At 43.6% G+C, this 25,102-nt stretch overlaps 1 protein-coding gene across 1 annotated transcript in view; it reads left to right on the top strand.

Annotated features, from left to right (window-relative positions):
* The window catches only part of TNMD (tenomodulin), a 127,458-nt gene that overhangs the window by 78,843 nt on the left and 23,513 nt on the right, over nt 1–25,102 (top strand). The window contains exons 3-6 of the mRNA XM_077286515.1: nt 11,516–11,656; nt 15,398–15,496; nt 18,211–18,361; nt 19,885–20,033. Of these exons, the coding sequence (XP_077142630.1) occupies nt 11,516–11,656; nt 15,398–15,496; nt 18,211–18,361; nt 19,885–20,033 (540 nt within the window). The remainder of the gene's footprint in view (nt 1–11,515; nt 11,657–15,397; nt 15,497–18,210; nt 18,362–19,884; nt 20,034–25,102) is intronic.

Below are 25,102 nucleotides of genomic sequence, written 5' to 3'. Positions count from 1 at the left end.
GAAATGGCTATCTCCGCTGAACCTGCATCCAGGGAAGGCCATGTGCGATAACAGTGCAAACCTGGTGGCAGCCCTGCACTGGGGCAACCTCACACATGTGCCTTGCATGGCTCACATCCTCAACCTGGTGGTACAGCAATTTTTCCACCACTATCACGGCTTGGATGCGCTGCTGCAGAAAGCACAGTCGCTGTGTGCTCACTTCCAACGATCGCACCCTGCAGGTCATTGACTTGCATCACTACAGAAATATTTCAGCCTACTGGTTAACCATTTGATTTGCGATGTTCCAACATCGTGGAATTCCACTCTGCACATGTTGCAGTGACTGTGGCAGCAAGGATGAGGCCTGGTGCAGTTTGTCCTTTTGTATAGCCTGGGCCAATGCAGTACGAACATGGTGCAAATCACACTTGGGGAGTGGGCACAGATGAAGGACTTCTGCACAGTTTTGAAATGGCTACTAAGAGGGTTAGCGCTGATCGTCATCAGCATCACTATTCCAGTCATCCAGATGCTGGAGCAGACTTTGAATAGTCTGCAGGAGGAGGTGGTGGTCCCAGAGGAAGAGGTGGAAACATGTGAAGGGATAACAATATCTTAAAGTTCCGGACTTTCGTCGCACAGACAGGTGCCATGGGAAGGTGGATTACAGCGATTGAAGGGGGCTCATGGTACCAGACAAACTGTCAGTAAAGGTGCAGGAGCTGACAAACAAATGGAGGAGGACGAGAATGAAGAGATGATGAACACGCAACAGTCAGGAGATGAAGAGACTAAAGATCCCCTCTCTGTTGTTCACAGTTGGCGGGAGGGGATATAGAAAGCAACCTTGAGTGTTACCCCGCCACCAACACACCATGGACTTGAACGTCATGGAAGTGGTCGAGACATGAGCGCCTATTTGCTGCATTGTCTTCAACATGATGCCTATATTCTTAGTGTTAGAAATAGTGCTGGGTACTAGTTTGCCACTGTAGTAGATCCACGTTACAAGAGTAAATTTTGCCTGATTCTTCCTCCCCTGGATAGGGATGGACACGTGCTGGAGTATCGAAATACTCTTGTAGACAATCGTAAGAGTGGATTTCCCCAAGACAGCAGTGAAGCACATAGTTTATCCCAGTTCTAGATGTCCAACCCCCAGAACGTCAAGGTGTCATTGCAAAATCATTAGCAGCAGCAGCATTGTAAGTGGCATAAGCAATTTCTGTGAGTTGTTTCACACACTTTTTAAACCAGCCATACACCAGCAGAACAGAGTACAAGTCTTACATGTCTGGAGAGGATGGTGCAGGACTATCTGGAGTTCAATACCAATACCATCACGGAGGGTTTGGAACCTTTTGCATTTTAGTCTTCAAAAATTGAATAGTGGCCTGAGCTCGCCTCACACGCCTTGGAGGTTTTATCGTGTCCTGCAGCCAGTGTTGTCTCAGAACATGTCTTCAGCGCTGCTGGTGGTGTCCTGATGGATAAGTGCAGCCGGCTGTCTCCTGAAAGTGTAGAATGCCTAACTTTCATCAAATGAACAAGTCATGGATCTCCAATGACTTTTGCACCCCAGCCTTAGACAGCCTTAGACTGAGCAGAATAAGTGATGGTGTTGTTTTTAGTGTGATGCATTGATGTTGCGTTATTGCAGTCTGTGCCATCTTTGTGGTGTCTTCTATGACTGCTGTTGTTACTGCTGCTGATGTTACAATTTTTTGAAATGTGGAGACTCCAAGTTGGGTCTCCATCTGGTCGGTTGCCTGTGGTGGAAGGTGTGTCAGAGGCCTATTATACTGTTTCTACTCTGTGGAAATTGATGCCAGTTTAGTGGTGTGTGACAACAATTTTCTGAAATGTGGAGACTCCAAGTTGGGTCTCCATCTGGTGGGTTGCCTGTGTAAGTAAGGCTCCCAGACCAGCAGACCTGCACTTACTTTCAGTCAACTACCTGATTTACTTACCTTACATTTTTCTATCAATCCTCTATCAGTGCTCTGTAAAACTGATGTTTGTGCCATCTGAGTGTGGCTGGGAAAGAAAATTAGAGGTGTTGCATAAGGTGTGAGGTTTTCCAGTTAAAAAGGCTTTCACCGCTCCATTAACCACCAGGTCCTCATTGAAACTTCAATTCCAAGCTGTAAATGCTGGGCCAGACCCTGATACCTCATGCATGGTCCATGGCTGACTGCTGCTGTGCCTTTTGCAAATTTCTACTGTGGGTTGATTGATGCCACTTTTCCTGGTGTCTGCCTCTAGTTTTAGCTATTTGGGAAGGTTTTTGACACCCGTTAAGGTGTTGTCTATGTGTTTGTTTGTGCCTCGCTTTGAATCGAACACCTAAACATTCGGCAAATTGAACCAAACGAAACCTTAGAAGGTTCTGTCATCTCTACTTCATACTTCACCTGACTTAGGTTTCTTCAGTGAAGAGTTGATGTCTGACATCTTAGCTCTCGTGGGTTGCCTGCCCGTCACATGGGCACTCAGAAAGGCATCACCATTAGTAATTCCTGGTGACAGCACCTCTCCGCCCCCTCCTATACACCATGTCTGCTTCCATCTGCAGTATATACCATGCGAGGTTACAGCGTATGGGGACATCTCTGATGGAGGAAGGAGCCAGTTTCTGCTTCTATTTGGGTGATGTAAGAACTTGATTTCTCTGCAGTCTGGGAGGGAACTCGTGTAAATTGGGGCAAATTTATTATAATAAATGGGTGCAAACCTGAACATCTATGCGGCAATAAGCCAACTAAGAGCTGGCGTACATTTCTGCCACAATTTAGTTCAAGGCCTGGTTTGAATAATAGTGAATTTGTTGGATCGTGGTTTTCACTCCATCCTAAGCCAACTAATTTCTACAAAAATTGTGGAAAAATGTTAAAAAAAATCACAGAATTTTGCAGTAATGAGGATTGTGGTAAAATGTGCAACTTATTTGTCACTTATTATATGAGCACTGCCATGTACCAGAGCCCTAGTGAGCGCCCATCCTATGTACTATGGGTGGCATATGACAAGCTCAGCTCTGCTACATCTGTATGCTCACCCCATACGTTTTGCCGGCAGATTACCATATCCCTTTGTCTCCAGCAGGGATAAATCCATATTATGAAGTTTCATCCCGACAATTAACATAAAACCCTTGAACACTTCCAGCATAAGGCGGCTGTGCGGAGATGGAGCCCTGACGATGGCGCAGCCTCCCCATCACCCCGGAGCGGGGCCGTTATGTGCTTTACAATGACGTCTCTGTGCGCAGATCCTGATAAGGAGATTGTCAGACAAGGAGATGCATCTGATTTCTCCCCTTCAGACGTCGCTCCGGGGCTCAGAACAAGCTGTTTTTATTTGTCGAATTAATTCCTAATCTACTTCTAATTAAGGCATATTGCAAAATCAAAACCTGTTTAGAGACTGTAATTACATTAGGAGACGAGGACCCGACCGGGGGAGATGTGCAAACTCCCAAATCATCCTGAGTACACTCTCTGTCTGTGCCGCAGAGATGGAGGATATATGAGCAATCAAGGAGGACAGATGTGCGAGAGACTTGACGACTGTCAATCATCTGCTCAGGAAAGACAGGCACCTGCAGCAAGGAGTATACACTGATGACGGCCATAGACAGGATTAACACTGCGTCATCACAGGGGAAATAGCAGGAGTATGTGAGAGAAACCCCAGGCTGGGGGCTGCAGCTCAGCAATTGTCAGATTATCATTATTAACAGCTTTCAGCTCGATCTCGAGCCATGGCGACTCGATGGAGGAACGAAGTTTAGGAAGATCGATCTTCTGTAAGCTTAGAGAGGTCACCAGAATCTTCTTCACCTTTATCTTAATTGTATCAAGCCTTAGGGTTGCTGGTCTTCCTCTTCGCATGGTTCCTTCTATTCTTCGGACCATGATGTCCTTTTCCAGTGATCGCTCTGTTCCTATGTTGTGTCCAAAGTAGGCACGTCGTAGCTTGGTGCTCGTTGCTTCCAGTACCTGATGTCTGGCTTGATTTGTTCCACAATTGATTTGTTTCTTCTTCAGGCAATCCATGGTATTGATAACATCGTTCTCCATCACATTTCGAAGGCATTGAGTCTTCTTCTATTTTGTTCCTGTATCACCCATTTTTTACATCCATATCTTAACACAGAGACCAGACTATATATGAGCCGTGTCTTCATCACCAGTGAAATGCTCCTCGATTTGAGGACCTTATCCAGAGAATTCAATGCCGAGTTGCCTATAGCTATCCTACTATTGACTTCCGTTATCATTGCTGCATCTTGAGTGATCATTGATCAGAGAAGGTTGAAGTCCTTCACAACTTCCAGTTTGTCGCCGTCCATCTCAGATGTGTCCCGGTCGTACCTGGCAGTAGTCAGTATCTTTGTCTTCCTTGTTTTGAGTAGCAGTCCCAGTCTTGAGCGTTCCATCATAACACTCAGTAATAAGTCCTCCATTCCATCTATGCCTGTTGCTATCAATGTTCTTTCATCTAAATATTTAAGATTGTCGATGATTGGTCCAGCAGTTTTGATTCATTCTTCTCTTTAGCAAGTCTGGCCTTCCTAAAAAAAGCTTCTGCATATAAATTGAAGAGAAATAGTGACAGGAAGCCGCCTTGTCTGATGCCTCGCTCTCCTCCAAACCATGTTGTGTTGCCATGTTCTGTTCGGACTTTTGCTTCTTGGTCAAGGTAAAGGTTTATAATGAGGATGATCAGATGGTTCGACACACCCATATCCTTCATGGTATCCACAGTTTCTGGTGATCAACACAATCGAAGTCTTTGCTGTGATCAATTAAGCTGAAATCGATCTCCTTGTTGTATTTTTTGTCATTTTCCCTTTTCCAACTCATGTTAGCAATCACGTCTCTCATTTCTCAGCCTTCTCTGAATCCTGCTTTATCCCCCGGCAGCTCTTTATCAGTAAGGCTATAGCCATCTTTGTAGGATCTTCAGTAGTATTTTACTGGCATGAGGTATGAGCGCCATCGTCCGATAGTTTCCACAGTCGGTAGCATCTTCCTTCTTCGGAATAGGAATAAACACGAATCTTGTCCCGTCCTTCGGCCATTTACCAGTTGTCCATATAGGGTGAAACAGGCATGTGATGACACCAACTACCGGTTCAGGAGACTTCATTAGCTCTATTAGAATTTTGTCACATCCAGGGGCTTTGTCTTTTTACAGAAGCTTTATCGCAGCAACGACTTTGTCTTTCAGGATGTTCGGCTCTTTATTATTTCCAGTCTCAGTTTCTTCCCATATCACTGAGTCGTTCTTGTAAAGGTGCTTTGTGTATTCTTTCCATCTTTCCTTGATCTGTTCTGGCTCAGTTAGTTTGCTCCCGTTGGCGTCTTTCAGCATTCCCACATCTGGTTGAAACTTTCATCGTATCTCTTTGATCTTTTGGTACACCTACCTGGTCTTGCCCTTCAGATGTTCACTTTCTATCTCTGTACATATCTTTTGGTAATAAAGTTCTTTGTCTGCTCGATTGGCTCTCTTTAGTCTTTTACTGATGTTGTCTGCATCCTGCTTGTTATCTTTTGCTTTTGCCATTCATCTTTCTTCGATGATCCTTAGGGTCTCTTCTGTTAACCATGCTTCCGGGGGTTTCTTCTGCCTCTTGTTTGTTGTCTTTCTTGCTTCTTCAGTAAGAATATTCTTTATATCTGTCCATAATGCCTCAGGCTTTCTTACATTCGTGTCCAGTGATATATATCGGTTGCGTAAACTGTTAAAAAAACTTCAGGTATGTTGGTCAAATTGGAGTTGTAAATAACCTGTTGTCCCATCTGATTGCGGAGCTTGATTCTAATCTTTTCTGTCAAAAGTTCATGATCAGTTCCAGAGTCAGCTCCTGGCCTTGTTTTCATGGTAATGATTGAGGACCTCCATCTTTGGCGAGCACATATGTAGTCAATCTGATTTTTATAGGCCCCATTTGGTGATGTCCATGTGTAGAGTTTCCATTTATGATTTTTGAAGAAGGTGTTCATGATAAACAGTTGATTTGTCGTACAAATGTTAATGAATCTTCCTTCACCCTCATTTTGTGCACGAAGTCCAACGTTTCCAACAATGGTTCCATGTTTGCCGCAGCCCACTTTGGCATTCAAGTCTCCCATAATGAGTAAGTCTTGTTTTGGCATCTTGTCAATTTCTTCTTGAACTTGATCATAGAAGATCATAGAAAAGACTTGGCACTCATCCGGAGTTTTGTTTTTTGTCCACATCCGGACCTTCATCAGAAGTCCTTTACTTTGAATCCAGGGGTAATTTCAGGAAGCTTGGATGCCGGTGGAGAGCTTATATGGCACAGTGCGCAGGAACAAGTGATCGTGGTTGCGGAGGATAGGAGCATGACATTAAGCACATTAGGCATTATTGACGTGATTGGTGCCTTCAGGGGCAGGAACACCAGGTATTGCAACTTTTGGCAGTGTGGACAGGTGCCAAGTCCTGCTGGAGAATGACTGATTCCACTGATTGTAGAAACTTCACACTAGACCTCCAGCAGCTTGGATTGTGGCCTCTCCACTCTTCCTCCAGACTCTGGGACCTTGATTTTCAAGGTCTAGTGTGAAGTTTCCGCAATCAGTGATGGTTTGGGGAACCATGTCATCTGCTGGTGTAGGTCCACTGTGTTTCATTAAGACCAAAGTCAGAGCAGCCGTCTGCCAGGACATTTTAGAGCACTTTATGCTTCCCTCTGCCGACAAGCTTTTTGGAGATGGAACTGTCATTCTCCATCAGGACTTGACACCTGTCTACACTGCCAAAAGTACCAATACCTGGTTTACAAACAACACATATAGAACATATTACATAGATAGATAGAAGAAAAGCCGACAATTTATCTGCCGTGCACTGTAAAATCACTTCAGGAGAAAACAGGATAGAAGAGATTGATTACATAGAGTAAATACATATAGAATAGGTAGATATACAGATGTCTGTGACTCACACAATTAGTACAGTGTGTGTGCAGCTTGCTGTACATGTATTTAATTAATAATATATTATTTTTTGGAAACAAATGGCGTGGGCTCCCAAGCATTTTTTGTAACCAGCAGAGGGAAAGCCGATGGCTGAGGCAGATGTTTATAACCTGGGAAAGGGGTAATACCCAGGCTATAAATATCAGCTCATAACTATATACTTAGCCTTTACTGGCTATTTAAATGGGGGATCCTAAAAAAATGATGTGGGGTCCCCCTATAATTAATAACCAGCAAAGGCTATGCAGACAGCTGCGGGCTGATATTAATAGCCTAGGAAGGGGCCATGGATACTGCTTTCCCCCCCAGGCTGTTAATATCAGCTCACAACTATATACTTAGCCTTAACTGGCTATTAAAATGTGGGACTCTAAAAAAAAAATTATGTAGGGTCCCCCTATAATTAATAACCAGAAAAAGCTATGCAGACAGCTTCAGGCTGATATTATTAGCCTAGGAAGGGGCCATGGATACTGCCTCGCCCCAGGCTAAAAACATCATCTCTGAGCTGCCCCAGAAAAGGCTCATCTCTAAGATACGCCAATTCTTAGCCTCGCTCTTCCCACTTGCCCTGTAGCGGTGGCAAGTGGGGTGATAGTTGGGGGAGTTGATGTCACCTTTGTATTGTCAGGTGACATCAAGCCCCAAGGTTAGTAATGTAGAGGCATCAATAAGAAAACCTATTACTAAACCTATAGTCATGTTGTATAAAAACACAGACACCCAGAAAAAAAGTCCTTTAATTGAAAGAATGACAGACTCCTTTAATAAATCTTAATTAAACCATACTTATGACCTTGCCCATTCCACTAATGCACTTGTCATCTGCAAAAGAGTTAAAAATAAAAAACAACAGTATTCTTCACATTTCCACAGAGATGCTGCTAATCCATTTGTCCCATGACGGGTTTAGCTCTGCTACATATAGATGCATGGTTGCATGATGAGACCATAGAGCCTGTCATCCAGCAGCATGTGCTCAGTATCTCCCTGTGAACTACTATTCCCTGTCTAAGGGCACATATATATATATATATATATATATATATATATATATATACCGTATATACTCGAGTATAAGCCGACCCGAGTATAAGCCGACCCCCCTAATTTTGCCACAAAAAACTGGGAAAACTTATTGACTCGAGTATAAGCCTAGGGTGGAAAATGCAGCAGCTACCGGTGAATTTCAAAAATAAAAATAGATGCTCCATACCATTCATTATTGCCCCATAGATGCTCCATATAAAGCTGTGCCATATATAATGCTCCATACCATTGATTATTGCCCCATATATTATCCATATATAGCTGTGCCATATAGAATGCTCTGCACCGCTCATTATGGCCCCATAGATGCTCCATATAAAGCTGTGCCACATATACAATGCTCTGCACCGTTCATTATGGCCCTATAGATGCTCCATATAAAGCTGTGCCATATATGCTCTGCACCGTTCATTATGGCCCCATAGATGCTCCTTATAAAGCTGTGCCATATACGCTCTGGACCGTTCAGTTTGGCCCCATAGATGCTCATTATATAGCTGTGCCCTATATGCTCTGCAGCGTTCAGTTTGGCCCCATAGATGCTCATTATATAGCTGTGCCCTATATGCTCTGCAGCATTCAGTTTGGCTCCATAGATGCTCCACATAAATCTGTGCCATATATAACGCTGGTGCTGCTGCTGCAATAAAAAAAAAAACACATACTTACCTTTCTTGCTTGCAGCTCCTCAGCGTCCGGTCCCGGCGTCTCTCTGCACTGACTGATCAGGCAGAGGGCGCCGTGCACACTATATGCATCATCGCGCCCTCTGACCTGCACAGTCAGAGCGGAGAGACGCCGGGAAGATGGAGCGGCGCCTGGCGTGTGGAACGTGGACAGGTAAATATGCGATACTTACCTGCTCCCGGCGTCCCGCTCCTTCCCCCGGACAGCTGGTCTCCGGGTGCCGCAGCCTCTTCCTCTATCAGCGGTCACCGGCACCGCTGATTAGAGAAATGACTATGCGGCTCCACCCCTATGGGAGTGGAGTCCATATTCATAAGTTTAATGAGCGGTCCCACGTGACCGCTGTACAGGGGAAGAGCTGCGGCACCCGAAGACAGTGTGATGGGTAGGGGGAGCGTCAGGATCGCCGGGACTAGGTGAGTATGCCTCAGCGCCCTCTCCCCTGCACCCGCCGACCCTGCCACAGACCGTGACTCGAGTATAAGCCGAGAGGGGCACTTTCAGCCCAAAAATTTGGGCTGAAAATCTCGGCTTATACTCGAGTATATACGGTATATATTTATATATATATATATATATATATATATATATATATATATATATACATATATACACTGCTCAAAAAAATAAAGGGAACACTAAAATTCCACATCCTAGATATCACTGAATGAAATATTCCAGTTGTAAATCTTTATTCATTACATAGTGGAATGTGTTGAAAACAATAAAACCTAAAAATTATCAACGTAAATCACAACTAATATCCTACGGAGGTCTGGAGTTGGAATGATGCTCAAAATCAAAGTTGAAAATGAAGTTACAGGCTGATCCAACATCAGTGGAAATGCCTCAAGACAAGGAAATGATGCTCAGTAGTGTGTGTGGCCTCCACGTGCCTGTATGACCTCCGTACAATGCCTAGGCATGCTCCTGATGAGGCAGGAGATGGTCTCCTCCCAAACCTGGACTAAAGCATCCGCCAACTCGGCGACAGTCTGTGGTGCAATGTGATGTTGGTGGATGGTGCGAGACATGATGTCCCAGATGTGTTCAATTGGATTCAGGTCTGGGGAAGGGGCGGGCCAGTCCATAGCTTCAATGCCTTCATCTTGCAGGAACTGCTGACACACTCCAGCCACATGAGGTCTGGCATTGTCCTGCATTAGGAGGAACCTAGGGCCAGCTGCACCAGCATATGGTCTCACAAGGGGTCTGAGGGTTTCATCTTGGTACCTAATGGCAGTCAGGCTACCTCTGGCGAGCACATGGAGGGCTCTGCGACCCTCCAAAGAAATGCCACCCCACACCATTACTGACCCACTGCCAAACCGGTCATGCTGAAGGATGTTGCAGGCAGCAGATCGCTCTCCATGGCATCTCCAGACTCTGTCACTTCTGTCACATGTGCTCAGTGTCATCTTCATGGAGTCGTTTTCTAACCGTTTGTGCAGACACATGCACATTTGTGGACTGCTGGAGGTCATTTTGCAGGGCTCTGGCAGTGCTCCTTCTGTTCCTCCTTCCTTGCACAAAGGCTGAGGTAGCGGTCCTGCTGCTGGGTTGTTGCCCTCCTATGGCCCCCTCCACGTCTCCTGGTGTAGTGGCCTGTCTCCTAGTAGCGCCTCCACCCTCTGGACACTACGCTGACAGACACAGCAAACCTTCTTGCCACAGCTCGCATTGATGTGCCATCCTGGATGAGCTGCACTACCTGAGCCACTTGTGTGGGTTGTAGAGTCCGTCTCATGCTGCCACGAGTGTGAAAGCACAACCAACATTCAAAAGTGACCAAAACATCAGCCAGAAAGCATTGGTACTGAGATGTGGTCTGTGGTCCCCACCTGCAGAACCTCTCCTTTATTGAGTGTGTCTTGATAATTGCCAATAATTTCTATCTGTTGTCTATTCCATTTGCACAGCAGCATGTGAAATTGATTGTCAATCAGTGTTGCTTCCTAAGTGGACAGTTTGATTTCACAGAAGTTTGATTTACTTGGAGTTATACTCTGTTGTTTAAGTGTTCCCTTTATTTTTTGAGCAGTGTGTATATATATATACATGTGTGTGTGTTTTTTGATGAATATCTCCTTTGAAAGTGATGTGTAAATGACTTAGAGAATTATTCTATGTAAAAGCTCATGTTAAAATCGCATTGCAGTCAGATAGCAATCACATTGCAGTCAGATGTAAGTCGGATGCTAGTTGTGAAAAATCAGATTGTACTCGCATGACACTCACATTACATTCGTGTGAGTCTCGGCAGGAAGACTCAGACCGATTTTTCATGTTTAGTGTGACTCCTGGCCCTGCATATACTAAACACGCAGTGCCATGCAGTGAGAAAAGTAATGACATGGAGCACCAAGGAACATTGCTCTTAAGATTTCTGTACCCTGCAGAGCAGGAAAGTTGTAAATTTTAGATAAAAAGTCCAGTGTGACATCTTTTCTACAGGGTGAGGACTCCTCCAAGCAGCTCCACATGTCTGGGCTTCCAAAATTTGTGAAGGTGGTGGTGCTGATGAGGCTCGGACCATCCTTATGGGTCCCTATTTCCACACAGCTCCTGCTTTCTGGGGCCATTACCTGCTATTGGAGCCCTCATGAATATTTCTTGCTTCCGATGAGCCAGTGAAGCAGCAGAAAACATTTGATTTGCAATATAAAAGTCCTCACAGCTTTTATTACCACGGCTGAAATTGCATTTCAAAATGGCTCCATAAAACAATATTGTCCTCCATTATTATTCCCGTCTTTCTCCCCTTTGTCTCTCCACAGGTCTATGATGTAGAATACAAATTCTTCATTGACGGCGAGCAGACGACGGTCCTGATGGAGATCGATCCAATGAAACAGATGGAAACTTTTCGGACAGAGAATGGCACAGAGAACGCAGTGGAGATTCATGACTTTAAACATGTGCGTCCTAACTAAACTTCTGCTCATTTTCTTTGCATAGATTTTTCTACCTATAAAAACACTAAAATTATTGCAAAAAATCAAAGCAAAAATACTGTCGTTGTTTAGAAAAATGCACCGTCAATGCAAAATGGTTTAAAAGTCGACTTTTGGGAACACGTTAACGATTAGTTATGATGGAATTTCTCTTTCCAATTTCCCAGTTTTATTGATAATGAAGACGTTTTACATTGATGCAGTGTAAAATCTCCGCAGAGCAAATATTTCACATAACAACGTAAAGATCTGCAGAAGAATGAGCCCAGCGGATGATAATCGCTGTGAAATGGGCTTTTGATACATTGTGTCATACAGTTTGTAAACATCTAGAAATAAACTCTTTACAGCCATTGCTGAAACCGGTGCAGGAGTTTAACCCTTTGCATGTGCCGAGACTTCGGGATGTACCTGCCATATAGTCAATTAATTAGCTTCAGGGTCTGAGGTGAGAAGGGGCACAGAATAAGATTATTTATAACTAAAGTCATTATAGGTGGGAGCTAATTACACACAACAGGAAGCTTCCCTAGAGGCGGCAGAAGACTATAATAAGAAATCACAGTCAGAAAAAGGAAACTGCAAATAAAATAAACATATATTGATGCTATAAACATACACACGGTACAATTGTCACAATGTATCACTTTTCGAAAACCTTGACAGTACCATAAATCTCCCTTCTGTATCGTTTTCCAGGGTGACAGTTCTTAGCTAGTAAGACACCTTGTAACAAACTCCCAGACTTTTCATTCAGTGCAGCCCTGGGGTCTCCTGCTGACTTCAGACCAATTTCAGGTCAGGCCATATTTGCTCTCATTCAGCGGCTCATTACACTCTTCATTTTGTTTAATACGCAAATGTTATAGCCGGCACGGACCCTCGGACGCAATCTCTGCACCATCTGTTCACTAGAATCATAGCTTTAAACCAACCCATAAATGCAGGCAGATCTTCAGTCTCAAATTAAAATAAGATTGTTAGACGTGTAAACTAGATAATAAGGGCATTACCTTTTATGATAGGACAGGAGACAAAATTACCTGGAACTGGCCAATTAAAGAACAGTTTACATAAGATAGAAACAATCAATTGCTTCCTCATATTCCAAGCCTACTATTAATCTCCAGAATTACACTACTTATATTCTTGTACATAGGGGCAGTATTATAGTAGTTATATTCCTGTACATAGGAGCAGTATTATAGTAGTTATATTCTTGTACATAGGGGCAGTATTATAGTAGTTATATTCCTGTACATAGGAGCAGTATTATAGTAGTTATATTCTTGTATATAGGGGCAGTATTATAGTAGTTATATTCTTGTACACAGGAGCAGTATTATAGTAGTTATATTCTTGTATATAGGGGCAGTATTATAGTAGTTATATTCTTGTATATAGGGGCAGTATTATAGTAGTTATATTCCTGTACATAGGAGCAGTATTATAGTAGTTATATTCTTGTATATAGGGGCAGTATTATAGTAGTTATATTCTTGTACATAGGGGCAGTATTATAGTAGTTATATTCCTGTACATAGGAGCAGTATTATAGTAGTTATATTCTTGTATATAGGGGCAGTATTATAGTAGTTATATTCTTGTACACAGGAGCAGTATTATAGTAGTTATATTCTTGTATATAGGGGCAGTATTATAGTAGTTATATTCTTGTACACAGGAGCAGTATTATAGTAGTTATATTCTTGTATATAGGGGCAGTATTATAGTAGTTATATTCTTGTACACAGGAGCAGTATTATAGTAGTTATATTCTTGTACATAGGGGCAGTATTATAGTAGTTATATTCTTGTATATAGGGGCAGTATTATAGTAGTTATATTCTTGTACATAGGAGCAGTATTATAGTAGTTACTGTATATTCCAGTACATAGGAGCAGTATTATGGTAGTTTTATACTTGTACATAGGAGCAGTATTATAGTAGTTATATTCTTGTACATAGTGGCAGTATTATAGTAGTTATATTCTTGTACACAGGAGCAGTATTATAGTAGTTATATTCTTGTATATAGGGGCAGTATTATAGTAGTTATATTCTTGTACACAGGAGCAGTATTATAGTAGTTATATTCTTGTATATAGGGGCAGTATTATAGTAGTTATATTCTTGTACACAGGAGCAGTATTATAGTAGTTATATTCTTGTACATAGGGGCAGTATTATAGTAGTTATATTCTTGTATATAGGGGCAGTATTATAGTAGTTATATTCTTGTACATAGGAGCAGTATTATAGTAGTTACTGTATATTCCAGTACATAGGAGCAGTATTATGGTAGTTTTATACTTGTACATAGGAGCAGTATTATAGTAGTTATATTCTTGTACATAGTGGCAGTATTATAGTAGTTATATTCTTGTATATAGGGGCAGTATTATAGTAGTTATATTCTTGTACACAGGAGCAGTATTATAGTAGTTATATTCTTGTACATAGGGGCAGTATTATAGCAGCTATTTTCTTGTATATAGAGGGCAGTATTATACCACATTTCATAGTGGATCGTAGGGAATTTATTGGAGATTAGGGGATTTTTATACATTTAAATTGACTAGCTGCTTAACGTTTTTTCCGAAACTTTCTTAAAGGGAACCTGTCACCTGAATTTGGCGGGACCAGTTTTGGGTCATATGGGCGGGGATTTCGGGTGTTTGATTCACCCTTTCCTTACCCGCTGGCTGCATGCTGGCCGCAATATTGGATTGAAGTTCATTCTCTGTCCTCCGGAGGAAAGGGTGAATCAAACACCCGAAAACCCCGCCCATATGACCCAAAACTGGTCCCGCCAAATTCAGGTGACAGGTTCCCTTTAATTGTGGCAAAGCCTCTAATTGCACTAATAAAATGTGTGTGATACATCTTGTTCTTCCCGATATTAAAATGTTTTAAAGCTGTGGAATGTAAGCGCCGCCTAAAGCTATGTTCACATGTCCAGTAATGATCTTTTTTGATGGAACCAGTAGAAATTATGAAGGAAAAAAATAGTGCTGAAGTAACTTTTTATTCTGTGATTCACTAACTGATCTCTGCCGGATCTGTTTTTGGTTTTGTAGTCAATGGGCAACGGATCCGTTAATGAGGCAATCATTGTCGTCTATTTGTAACGGATGATTACTGGACATATGAACACAGCCTTCGTATATCTGATGGCAGCTGTTTATCGACGCTGCGCTGTCACACACTATCTGTACAGTGTCTTCAGTGTTTTATGGCTTTCTCTCCTATCTCTATTGCTGAGCTCTGACTTCCTCTCACTATCCAGATTCACCATAAATTGCTGCTACTTTCTGTACTTCTGCTTTTATACTGGCTTTGATCATGCCTTGTGGTTGCCTGTGCAATCTTTTGCTTTGTGAAAAATGGCGACGATCATGCTCTTTGCTGATTTACACAAGATGACACACAAATTGTTCCAATTATTTGGGTCCGGAGGATTTTGAAGAAAGGAGACAAATTACATTTTCATCTAATCGATTCTCTCATGTCTAGAAGTTTTGCTTCATGGATCGAGTTGAACACTTTCATGACTCCTTTGATATCTTCTATAGACGCAATGTTTTGCTCTCTTTTCTCGCATTACACACATTGCTTTGTCCTGTAGAAAGACAGATCTGGACTCTTGCACAGTTCTTGAATCACATCAGCTTCATGCTTTAATGCCTTGGATTTATTTTTAGGGAATTACTGCCATCTACTTTGCTGGACTTGAAAAATGTTTCATCAAGACTCAGAGCAAAGAAATCCCAGTAGTTGAAGAATCCGATTTGCAGTTTGAGGTATGGCCCTATAATGTTTTTTCCCATATACAAGCCGTTTTATTATGGGCACCGGTGGAACCAGCAGTGTGAGGCTCTTTATAAGTAGAAATGCTCTTCCAGGCCCTTCTCACCAGCAATGCCCCAGTGGTGACCTGCCGAGCCGACAGGAGGGAGAACATATTCAGAAGAGCAATGGAAAAGTCCCGTGCTTCCTCCATTCGCCTGCAGATCGCTATGAACGTCCTTTCTCCGTATCCCATTAACATTGCGCCCCGAGAGTTTTATGTAATGGAGTAGACAGATGACAGGGAAAGAGTCTGATGCTGCCCGGGTCCTAGAAGTGGTGGAGGAACAGCATTTACGCTTTCCTTTAGGCCTCCATTATATTTCTCATACACAAGGGAGAGATTCACAGGGAGACAGTTTCCCTCTGGTATGGTGAGAAATGGGAGAAGCTGGAGGCATTGCACAAGAGAACAGAAGAACGTGCAAGCTCCATGCAAGTGACACACTGCTGCAAGGCAAAAGTACTAATCACTGAGCCATTCTGCAGGATTAGCTACTGAGCCACTATGCTGAGGATATGCTGAGATCTACTAAGTCACCATGCTGATATAACCTCTACAGCAGGGTAACCACTGAGCCACTTTGCTGGTCTAACCACTGAGCCAATATGCTGAGGATATGCTGAGATCTACTAAGTCCCCATGCTGATATAGCCTCTACAGCAGGGTAACCACTGAGCCACTCTGCTGGTCTAACCACTGAGTCACTGTAATAAGATATCCATGGGGTCAATGTGGTAGTCTTAGTTAGTCAAGGCATCATAGTAGGATAACCGCCGAGTCACTATGCTGGAGTAACCACTGAGCCACCCTGCTGGTGTAACCAATGACACATTGTTTTGCAGTAAATAACGTACTAAGGTAACCACTGTGCCCTTGTGCTGCAGTAGCCACTTAGTCACTGTTGTGTCACATCTGACTCACTATGCTAGGGTAACCACTGAGTCATGCTGGGATATCCATAGGGACACTTTCGTAGTCTTAGTTATTAAGCCACCATGGTAGAGTAACCACTGAGTCAACGTGCTGAGATCACCACTTGGCTACAGTGCTCACAGAGCTAAATTGCTAGGGTAATCAGTGAGTCGCTGTTCTGGAGTAACCACTGATCCTCTGTGCTGTAGTTACAACTGTGCCACTGTTCTAGAGTAACCACTGGGCCACTGGGCTGGAGAAGATACTGAGCCATTGTGTTAAGATTGACACTATACCCCGGTTCTGGAAAGTCCACTGAGCCACCCTGCTGAGGTTCCACTGTATCACTGTTCTGAGGTCACCATTAGACCACTGTGCTGGAGTAACCACTGAGCCATTGTTCTGTAATAGCCACTTAGCCACTGTGCAGATGTGACACCACTTGCTCACTGTGCTGGAGAAGCCATAGAGTGACTGTATTGGTGTAACCACTGAGCCACTGTGCTGAAGTACGCTCTTGGCGATAGTTGAGAGATTCACACAAAAAAGACATAATAGTTTTGCATTACTACAAAAATGAATTGCAGAAAATTGAATGGACTCTCTACAGGGGTCTCCCATCCACAGATGTCGCCCCCTCAATAATGAACAGAAAATCCATTATTATACATTATATCTTCCATAAACAAAGACAATAAATCAATTTCACAAACTTTCACCAACTAACAATAAACAGAACAAAAGCCGGAGAACAATCCATCATTGGACGGCAGCGCGGGACCCTCGCACATGTGGGGACAATTACATTTCCTCCTCTGGATTTATGAGAAATTTTCCATTTCTTGATTATATTTCATTGTGAAACATTTTGTTTCTGTACAAATTTCCCAGATGAAACAGTTGTGGAAACATCTGCATTGTCGTCTCCGTTACAATGTAGCATTTGAAGGACAAATAAAGGAAATGAGAAGATACATTGTATACAGATGAGAAGCTTCTGTGCAGTCACAATCCTGACGCTCCATTCAAACTTGTCAAATTTTAGAAACCGTCTTCAAGAAGATATGGGGTCTGATGACAGGAAGGATGGAAAAAGGAAGGAAAGGAAGAGATGAAAGAAGCAAGGAGAAAAAAGAAGGATTGGAGGAAGGGAGACAGGAAGGAAGGGAGGAATGGAGGAAGGAAGGGAGGAATGGAGAAAGAAAGGGAGGAATGGAGAAAGAAAGGAAGGAAAGAAGGGAGGAAGAAAGGGAGGGAGGGAGGAAGAAAGGGAGGGATTGAGGGAGGAAGGAAGGAAAAAAGTAAGGAAAAAAAGGAAGGATGGGATGAAAGAAGCAAGGAGAAAAAAAGGAAGGGCGAAAGGAAGGGAGGAATGGAGGAAGAAAGGGAGGAAGGGAGGAAAGGAGAAAAGAAGGAAGGAAGGAAGGGAAGAAGGGAAGGAGGAACTAAGAAAGGAAGGGGGAAGGGAGAAAGGAAGGAAGGGAGAAAGAAATGGAGAAATGAAGAGAGAAAGGTAGAGAAAAAGGAAGGGAGGGTGGAAGGGAGAAAGGAAGAGAGGGAGGGAGGAAGGACGAAAGGAAGGGAGGGAGGGAGGAAAAAAAGGAGGAAGGAAGGAAGGAAGGAAAGAAGGAAGGAAGGAAGGGAGGAAGGAAGGGAAAAAGGAATGGAGAAAGGAAGGAAGGATATACAGTACCTTGCTGCAAAACAGTCTTCTGAATAGTTTTCTTCTCTCTTTTCTCTCCCCCACTTTAGGATGGGGACATCACCACAATCTATGAACAGTCCATGTTCTGGATCCCCTCCGAGAATCCTATAGGGGACAAAGATTTCCTGAAGAATTCCAGAATCCTGGAGCTTTGTCACAATAAGTCCGTGCACTGGATCTTTCCTGCTTCTCCTGCAGGTAACAGAAAGGATCATTTTAGAAGACTGTTGTTGGTAGACTTACTAATGTGTGCAGACTTCAACATTGGCAAAATATGACTTATCTGAAAAGAGGCCAAATATATGACAATGTGTGCCAGACTGCTCCAACATTCAGGAACAAAAAACCATGCAGAGAGAAATGTTTCCGAGTCTTTGTATGATGCCGAACTGATAAGCTTTTAAGGAGAAATGAATAAGGGCGAATCTGGAACGTCGGACATTTTCCTTTGTTTTTCTGTCTATATGTTACCCAGGATTGGGATGAAATCTGCAGTGTGTGCACCATTACACTATGTATCTTGCGCAGACCGATGGTTGTGGAAGGCTGGGTCATTGCTACTATGGCCGCCATCACACTTACAGGAGATGTCATCCAATTTACCGGTCACGTCCGTTCATGTCGCTATTCACCACTCATTCATTGCTCCTATAGCACAAGTCTGATGTGATATTTTATAGTGTGGGGTAAGTGGATTGTACATCCCCTTTGGAAGCTGCTTTGTTAAAACATAATATTCCAATTCATCAATTATGTTTTTTTTTTATTATTATTATTATTATTATTATTATTATTATTAAGACCCTTTATTTTTATTTTGTGGTATTTGTTGATGTTTTTTGCTCCAAATTCTTCAAAATTGCAAATGCACTTCATGAATTTTGTGCAAAATGAAAAATTCTATGTTTGTCTTTAACTTTTTTGTGCCTTTTTCTAGCAAAAAGTTGTAAGTTCCATTAAAATGTGTCGCAAGCAGCTGTAATATTAGTACAAAAATTACTGCTGTAAGAAGAAATCACTTCAGGGGAACTAGAATTAATTTGTTCAAACATTTAGAGACTTTTTAAATGTCATAATTGATAAACTGACTGCAAACATTTGGTACAAAAACCACACCCACAATGGAGAACGTCGGAAGACAACAGGCGAACACATAAAGTACAGTCCAAAAAGGGCAGAAATAAAAACAAGAAATTGAACTGGAAACGTTGATGCGAGCGGCGACGTCACGGAATAATGATTTACATGAAGCGACTCTCCGCCGGATTAGTAATTACAGATAATTATTACAATCCTCTGCTGATGCCGACAATCCGCTCACGTCTCCTTTATAGAAAATACAAACTATTGTTTATTAGAAGCGGTGATTAATTTCATAATTGTCACATCACAAGAGTGGGGGAGGTGCAATTAGAGATGGGAGACCTGCATACAGGTGGTTAACACTGCAAGACATGTACGCCAAAGCCCCAGAAAATAGATTGGGCCCTTCTACACGGGCCCCGGACAGCTGCCTGCTCCATCTTTATGGCACTTACACCGTTGGTGGAGCCGTCACTTGCCTGGATGGCGGCTGAACCGGTCCAGGAATCATTCCAGCTGTCACTCAGCTTTCCCAGAGACAGACGTGACGGCACAGATTTAAAAAAATAAAATATGGACATTTTTTTTTAAGGAATAATTTCTCATTGTCTGTAATTGACCATTTTTTTTCTTTCAAGCTCCTGAATTTGGAGATTTTGATGATGAAGGAGACGAGGAGTCGGCAGCAGAACAAACACTTCTACCTAAAGATCAAAGAGGAGACAAGCAGAGCGGCAAACGTCACTCCAGATCTCTGACCGAGGAGGATCAACCCATCAATGACTACGTGAGTGCAAGCAATGTATATCATGCACATAGTGAGGTGGCGGGGGAGGGGAGGCGGCATATTCCACCAGGTATACAGCACGCAACGTGCATCCAAGGGTCCACACCCTGCTGGAAGAATAAAAGATGGATGGATAGATAGATAGATAGATAGATAGATAGATAGATAGATAGATAGATAGATAGATAATCGATAGATAGACAATAGATAGATAACAGATAGATAATAGATAACAGATAACAGATAATAGATTATAGATGAATAATAGATAATAGATAGATAATAGTTATATAATAGATAGATAATAGATACATAAACACAACTAACATAGCAAATAGTTTGCCTAAATTCAAGGCAAAATGTCAATTTTATTGACTGGAAGGCTGCAGTGATTGGATGGTTGCAGTGATTGGACAGCCGCCGTGATTGGATGGCCACAGTGATTGGATGGCCACAGTGATTGGACGGCCACAGTGATTGGACGCCGCAGTGATTGGACGCCGCAGTGATTGGATGGCCGCAATGATTGGATGGCCGCAGTGATTGGACGGCTGCAGTGATTAGACAGCTGCAGTGATTGGACGGTCGCAGTCATTGGACGGCCGCAGTGATTGGACAGCCGCAGTGATTGGACGGCCGCAATGTTTGGATGGCCGCAGTGTTTGGACGGCCGCAGTGATTGGACGGCCGCAGTGATTGGATGCAGCCTAGCATGTACACTTTCTATGTGATGTCACCGCTGCATTCAAAACTCCAAGACCTGAGCAGTGGCGGGAGCCAGAGATGGATCCAGGAGGGCAAGTGTTGTCTCTGTTTGTTATTTTAGGTATTTTAGAGTATTTGGGGTCCACATCCCTGAGAGTGGAAACCCCCTTTAACCCTACACCTTGCTGCACACCTTCTGGTCCATTGCTGCGCCGGCTGTGGTCCTGAGGTATAGAATGTAAATGTGACGTATGCTGCGCGGCGTGCCCGGCCGGGCTCTGCGCTGTTCTGCACACAGAGCTCCGCGGAGCCGCGCACAGCTGTGAGCAGCAGACGTTCCTCTGAACATCAATGTAAATAATGACTGCCGTCTCCTCTAATAGTTTTATGGAGGAGATCTGACGCCTTTGGAGTCAGAACATCTAGGAAAAATGCAAACAGGACTGATTTACAACCTGGATAATTAGGGAACAGTAGCGGCCGGTAAATGGATTAAAAAGGGAGAAGGAGAATAATGAACTGATGTATCCAGAATGTAACAGATCCGTGACAAAGGAACGAGCCTTTAATGTGGCGATAAGTAACTGTCAGCTCCGCGCTTTCATCAGCCCTTCATGTCTTTACTTGATAAAACACAAGGTGTTAAAAGGGAAAGTTAGAGATAAAACGCGAGCGCTGATAATAAAGTTCCACGCTCGGCGCCGTACATCAAGCGCCAACAGTGCGACAGATGGGTCATCAATATTCATCATATATGTGTCACTGCCGTCATATACGTCTTGGCTCCACTTTACTGATCCGGGAAGAAGTGTGTGACAGTCGAATAGAGACGTCGCCCCATGTATGAGAGAGAAGACCAACGTGGACTCGCAAGGTGACGGCATAAAACGATAGATCATCTATGACACATGCGGGACAAAGAGCTGGAAACTTCCAATGACTTCATCACCTTCCCAATATTCCAATCACCGGCCTCAATCTGCAAGCCCCCGGGTTATGGCACGAGGTCTGGAGGCCACCAGGAATGTGGCACTATTTATTTGTTACACATCTATGGATTAACTCTCTGCCTGTGAGGATTGGACGGGTCGTTCCGTCATCTGGGAAAATTTCATGTCAGTAGCAGCTTTACAGATAGATTTACTTAGAAAATTGGTGACGTGTTTAATCCTTATTTCACCCGCTGTATATAGTCATAGAGTCCTAGAATGTTAGAGTTTGAAGGGATCTCCAGGGTCATCAGGACATCCAGTGTCATCTGGTCCAACCCCCTGCTCAATGCAAGACTTACTAAACCATCTCAGAGAGATGTCTGTCCAGCCTCTGTGTGAAGACTTCCATTGAAGTAGAACTCACCACCTCTCGTGGCCGCCTGTTCCACTCATTGATCACCATCACTGTGAAAAACTTTTTCTAATATCTAATCTGTATTTCCTCCCTTTCAGTTTCATTCCATTGCTTCTTGTGTTTCCATGTGTAGATGAGAATAATGATGATCCATCTACACTGTGACAGCCCTTCAGATATTTGTAGACAGCTATTAAGTCTCCTCTTAGCCTTATTTTTTGCAAGCTAAAAATTCCCAGATCCTTTAACCGTTCCTCGTAGGACATACAGTGGGCACGGAAAGTATTCAGACCCCTTTAAATTTTTCACTCTTTGGTTCATTGCAGCCATTTGGTAAATTCAGAAAAGTTCATTTTTTCTCATTAATGTACACTCTGCACCCCATCTTAACTGAAAAAAACAGAAATGTAGAAATTTTTGCTAATGTATTAAGAAAGAAATCCTGAATTAGTTATTAGCACATTTTGAGCTAGTACAGCCATGAGTCTTCTTGGGAATGATGCGACAAGTTTTTCACCCCTGGATTTAGGGATCCTCGGCTATACTTTCTTGCAGATCCTCTCCAGTTCAATCAGGTTGGATGGTGAACGTTGGTGGATGCCATTTTCAGGTCTCTCCAGAGATGCTCAGTTGGGTTTAGGTCAGGGCTCTGGCTGGACCAGTCTAGAATGGTCACAAAGTTGTTCTGAAGCTGCTCTTTTGCTATTTTAGCTGTGTGCTTAGGGTCATTGTCTTGTTGGAAGGTGAACCTTCCGCCAAGTCTGAGGTGCAGAGCACTCTGGAAGAAGTTTTCATCCAGGATATCTCTATACTTGGCCGCATTCATGTTTCCTTCAATGGCAACCAGTCATCCTGTCCCTGCAGCTGAAAAACACCCCCATAGCATGATGCTGCCACCACCATGTTTCACTGTGGGGATTGTATTGGGCAGGTGATGAGCAGTGCCTGGTTTTCCCCACACATACCGCTTAGATTTATCACCAAAAAGGTCTATCTTCATCTCATCAGCCCAGAGAATCTTATTTCTCATAGTCTGAGAGTCCTTCATGTGTTTTTCACTCTATGCGGCTTTCATATGTCTTGCACTGAGGAGAGGCTTCCGTCGGGCCACTCTGCCATAAAGGCCTGATTGGTGGAGGGCTGCAGTGATAGTTGACTTTGTGGAACTTTCTCCCATCTCCCTACTGCATCTCTGAAGCTCAGCCACAGTGATCTTGGGGTTCTTCTTTACCGCTCTCACCAAGGCTCTTCTCCCACGATTGCTCAGTTTGGCTGGACGGCCAGGTCAAGGAAGACTTCTGGTGGTTCCAAACTTCTTCCATTTAAGGATTATGGAGGCCGCTGTGCTCTTAGGAATCTTGAGTACTGCAGAAACTCTGTTGTAACCTTGGCCAGATCTGTGCCACAATTCTGTCTCTGAGCTCCTTGGCCAGTTCCTTTGAACTCATGATTCTCATTTGGTCAGACATGCACTGTGAGCTGTGAGGTCTTATATAGACAGATGTGCGCCTTTCCAAATCAAGTCCTATCAGTGTAATTACACACAGCTGGACTCCAATGAAGGAGTAGAACCATCTCAGGGAGGATCACAAGGAAATGGACAGCATGTGTCTTACATATGAGTGTCTGAGCAAAGGGTCTTAATACTTAGGACCATGTGATATTTCAGTTTTTCTGTTTTAATAAATGTACAAAAATTTCTACATTTCTGTTTTTTTTTCAGTCAAGATGGGCTGCAGAGTGTACATTAATGAGAAAAAATGAACTTTTTTGAATTTACCAAATGGCTGCAATGAAACAAGAGTGAAAAATGTAAAGGGGTCTGAATACTTTCCGTACCCACTGTAGTTTGCAGTCCACTCACCATCCTGGTCGCTCTTCTCTGAACTTGCTCTAGTTTGTGGATGTCTTTTTTAAAATGTGGTGCCCACAACTGGACCCAGTATTCCAGATGAGGCTGACCAAGGAGGAGTAGAGGGGGATAATTTCTTCACGCGATCTAGACTCTATGTTTCTCTTAATACATCCTAGAACTGTTTGCCTTTTTTGATGCTGCATCACACTGTTGACTCATAAGAGGTCTGTGATCCGTTAGTATAACAAAGTCTTTTTTACACGTGCTGTTGCTTAGTTATATTCCTCCCATTATGTAGATGTAATTTTCGTTTTTCTTGCCCAGATGTAGAATCTTGACTTTCTCCCTATTAATATAATTATATAGGTTATAGCATCTTGCTCTATATTACTATATGTTAGACAGTGCCCAGGTTATAGTAGCTCACTGCGTATTACTATATGTTAGACAGTGTCCAGGTTATAGCAGCTCACACTCACAGTGTATCTATAATATAACGCTGGGAGCGTCACTCTGTCCGAAGCCTCTATAGACTGCGCAGTCTAGACCCCACAGCCGGCGCAGTCTAGACCCCACAGAGCGACGCTCCCAGGAGATCGCGGTATGCGTAAACACTGAACGCACACCGCGATCTCCAACAGAGAAGCAGGGACCGCCAGGAGGGTAAGTATGATATATTTACCTGTCCCGTTCCTCCGACCTCCGGTCCACATCCTCTGCCTGTGACGTTCACAGTTCAGAGGGCGCGATGACGCGCTTAATGAGTGCCGCCCTCTGACTGAACAGTCACAGCCAGAGGACCCGGAAGACAGACCGGCGCGCAGCGCTGGATCAGGCCCAGGTAACTATAGCAAGTGCCGGGGGCCTGAGCTAGCGGCAACTCCGGCACCTGACCCCCACAGCGCGCCGGTGTCCCCGCCTGCTCAGGCCCCCAGCACCGCCGCGCACAGCCACCGCACCCAGCACAGCCTGAGCCACCGCACCCAGCAAAGCCTGAGCCACCGCACCCAGCACAGCCTGAGCCACCGCACCCAGCACAGCCTGAGCCACCGCACCCAGCGCAGCCTGAGCCACCGCACCCAGCACAGCCTTAGCCACCGCACCCAGCACAGCCTGAGCCACCGCACCCAGCACAGCCTGAACCACCGCACCCAGCACAGCC

This window comes from Ranitomeya variabilis, chromosome 2 (assembly GCF_051348905.1).
Source record: "Ranitomeya variabilis isolate aRanVar5 chromosome 2, aRanVar5.hap1, whole genome shotgun sequence".
Taxonomy (NCBI): Eukaryota; Metazoa; Chordata; class Amphibia; order Anura; family Dendrobatidae; genus Ranitomeya; species Ranitomeya variabilis.
Note: the sequence above shows the minus strand (reverse complement) of the source record. Positions and strands in the feature narration are given on the sequence as shown.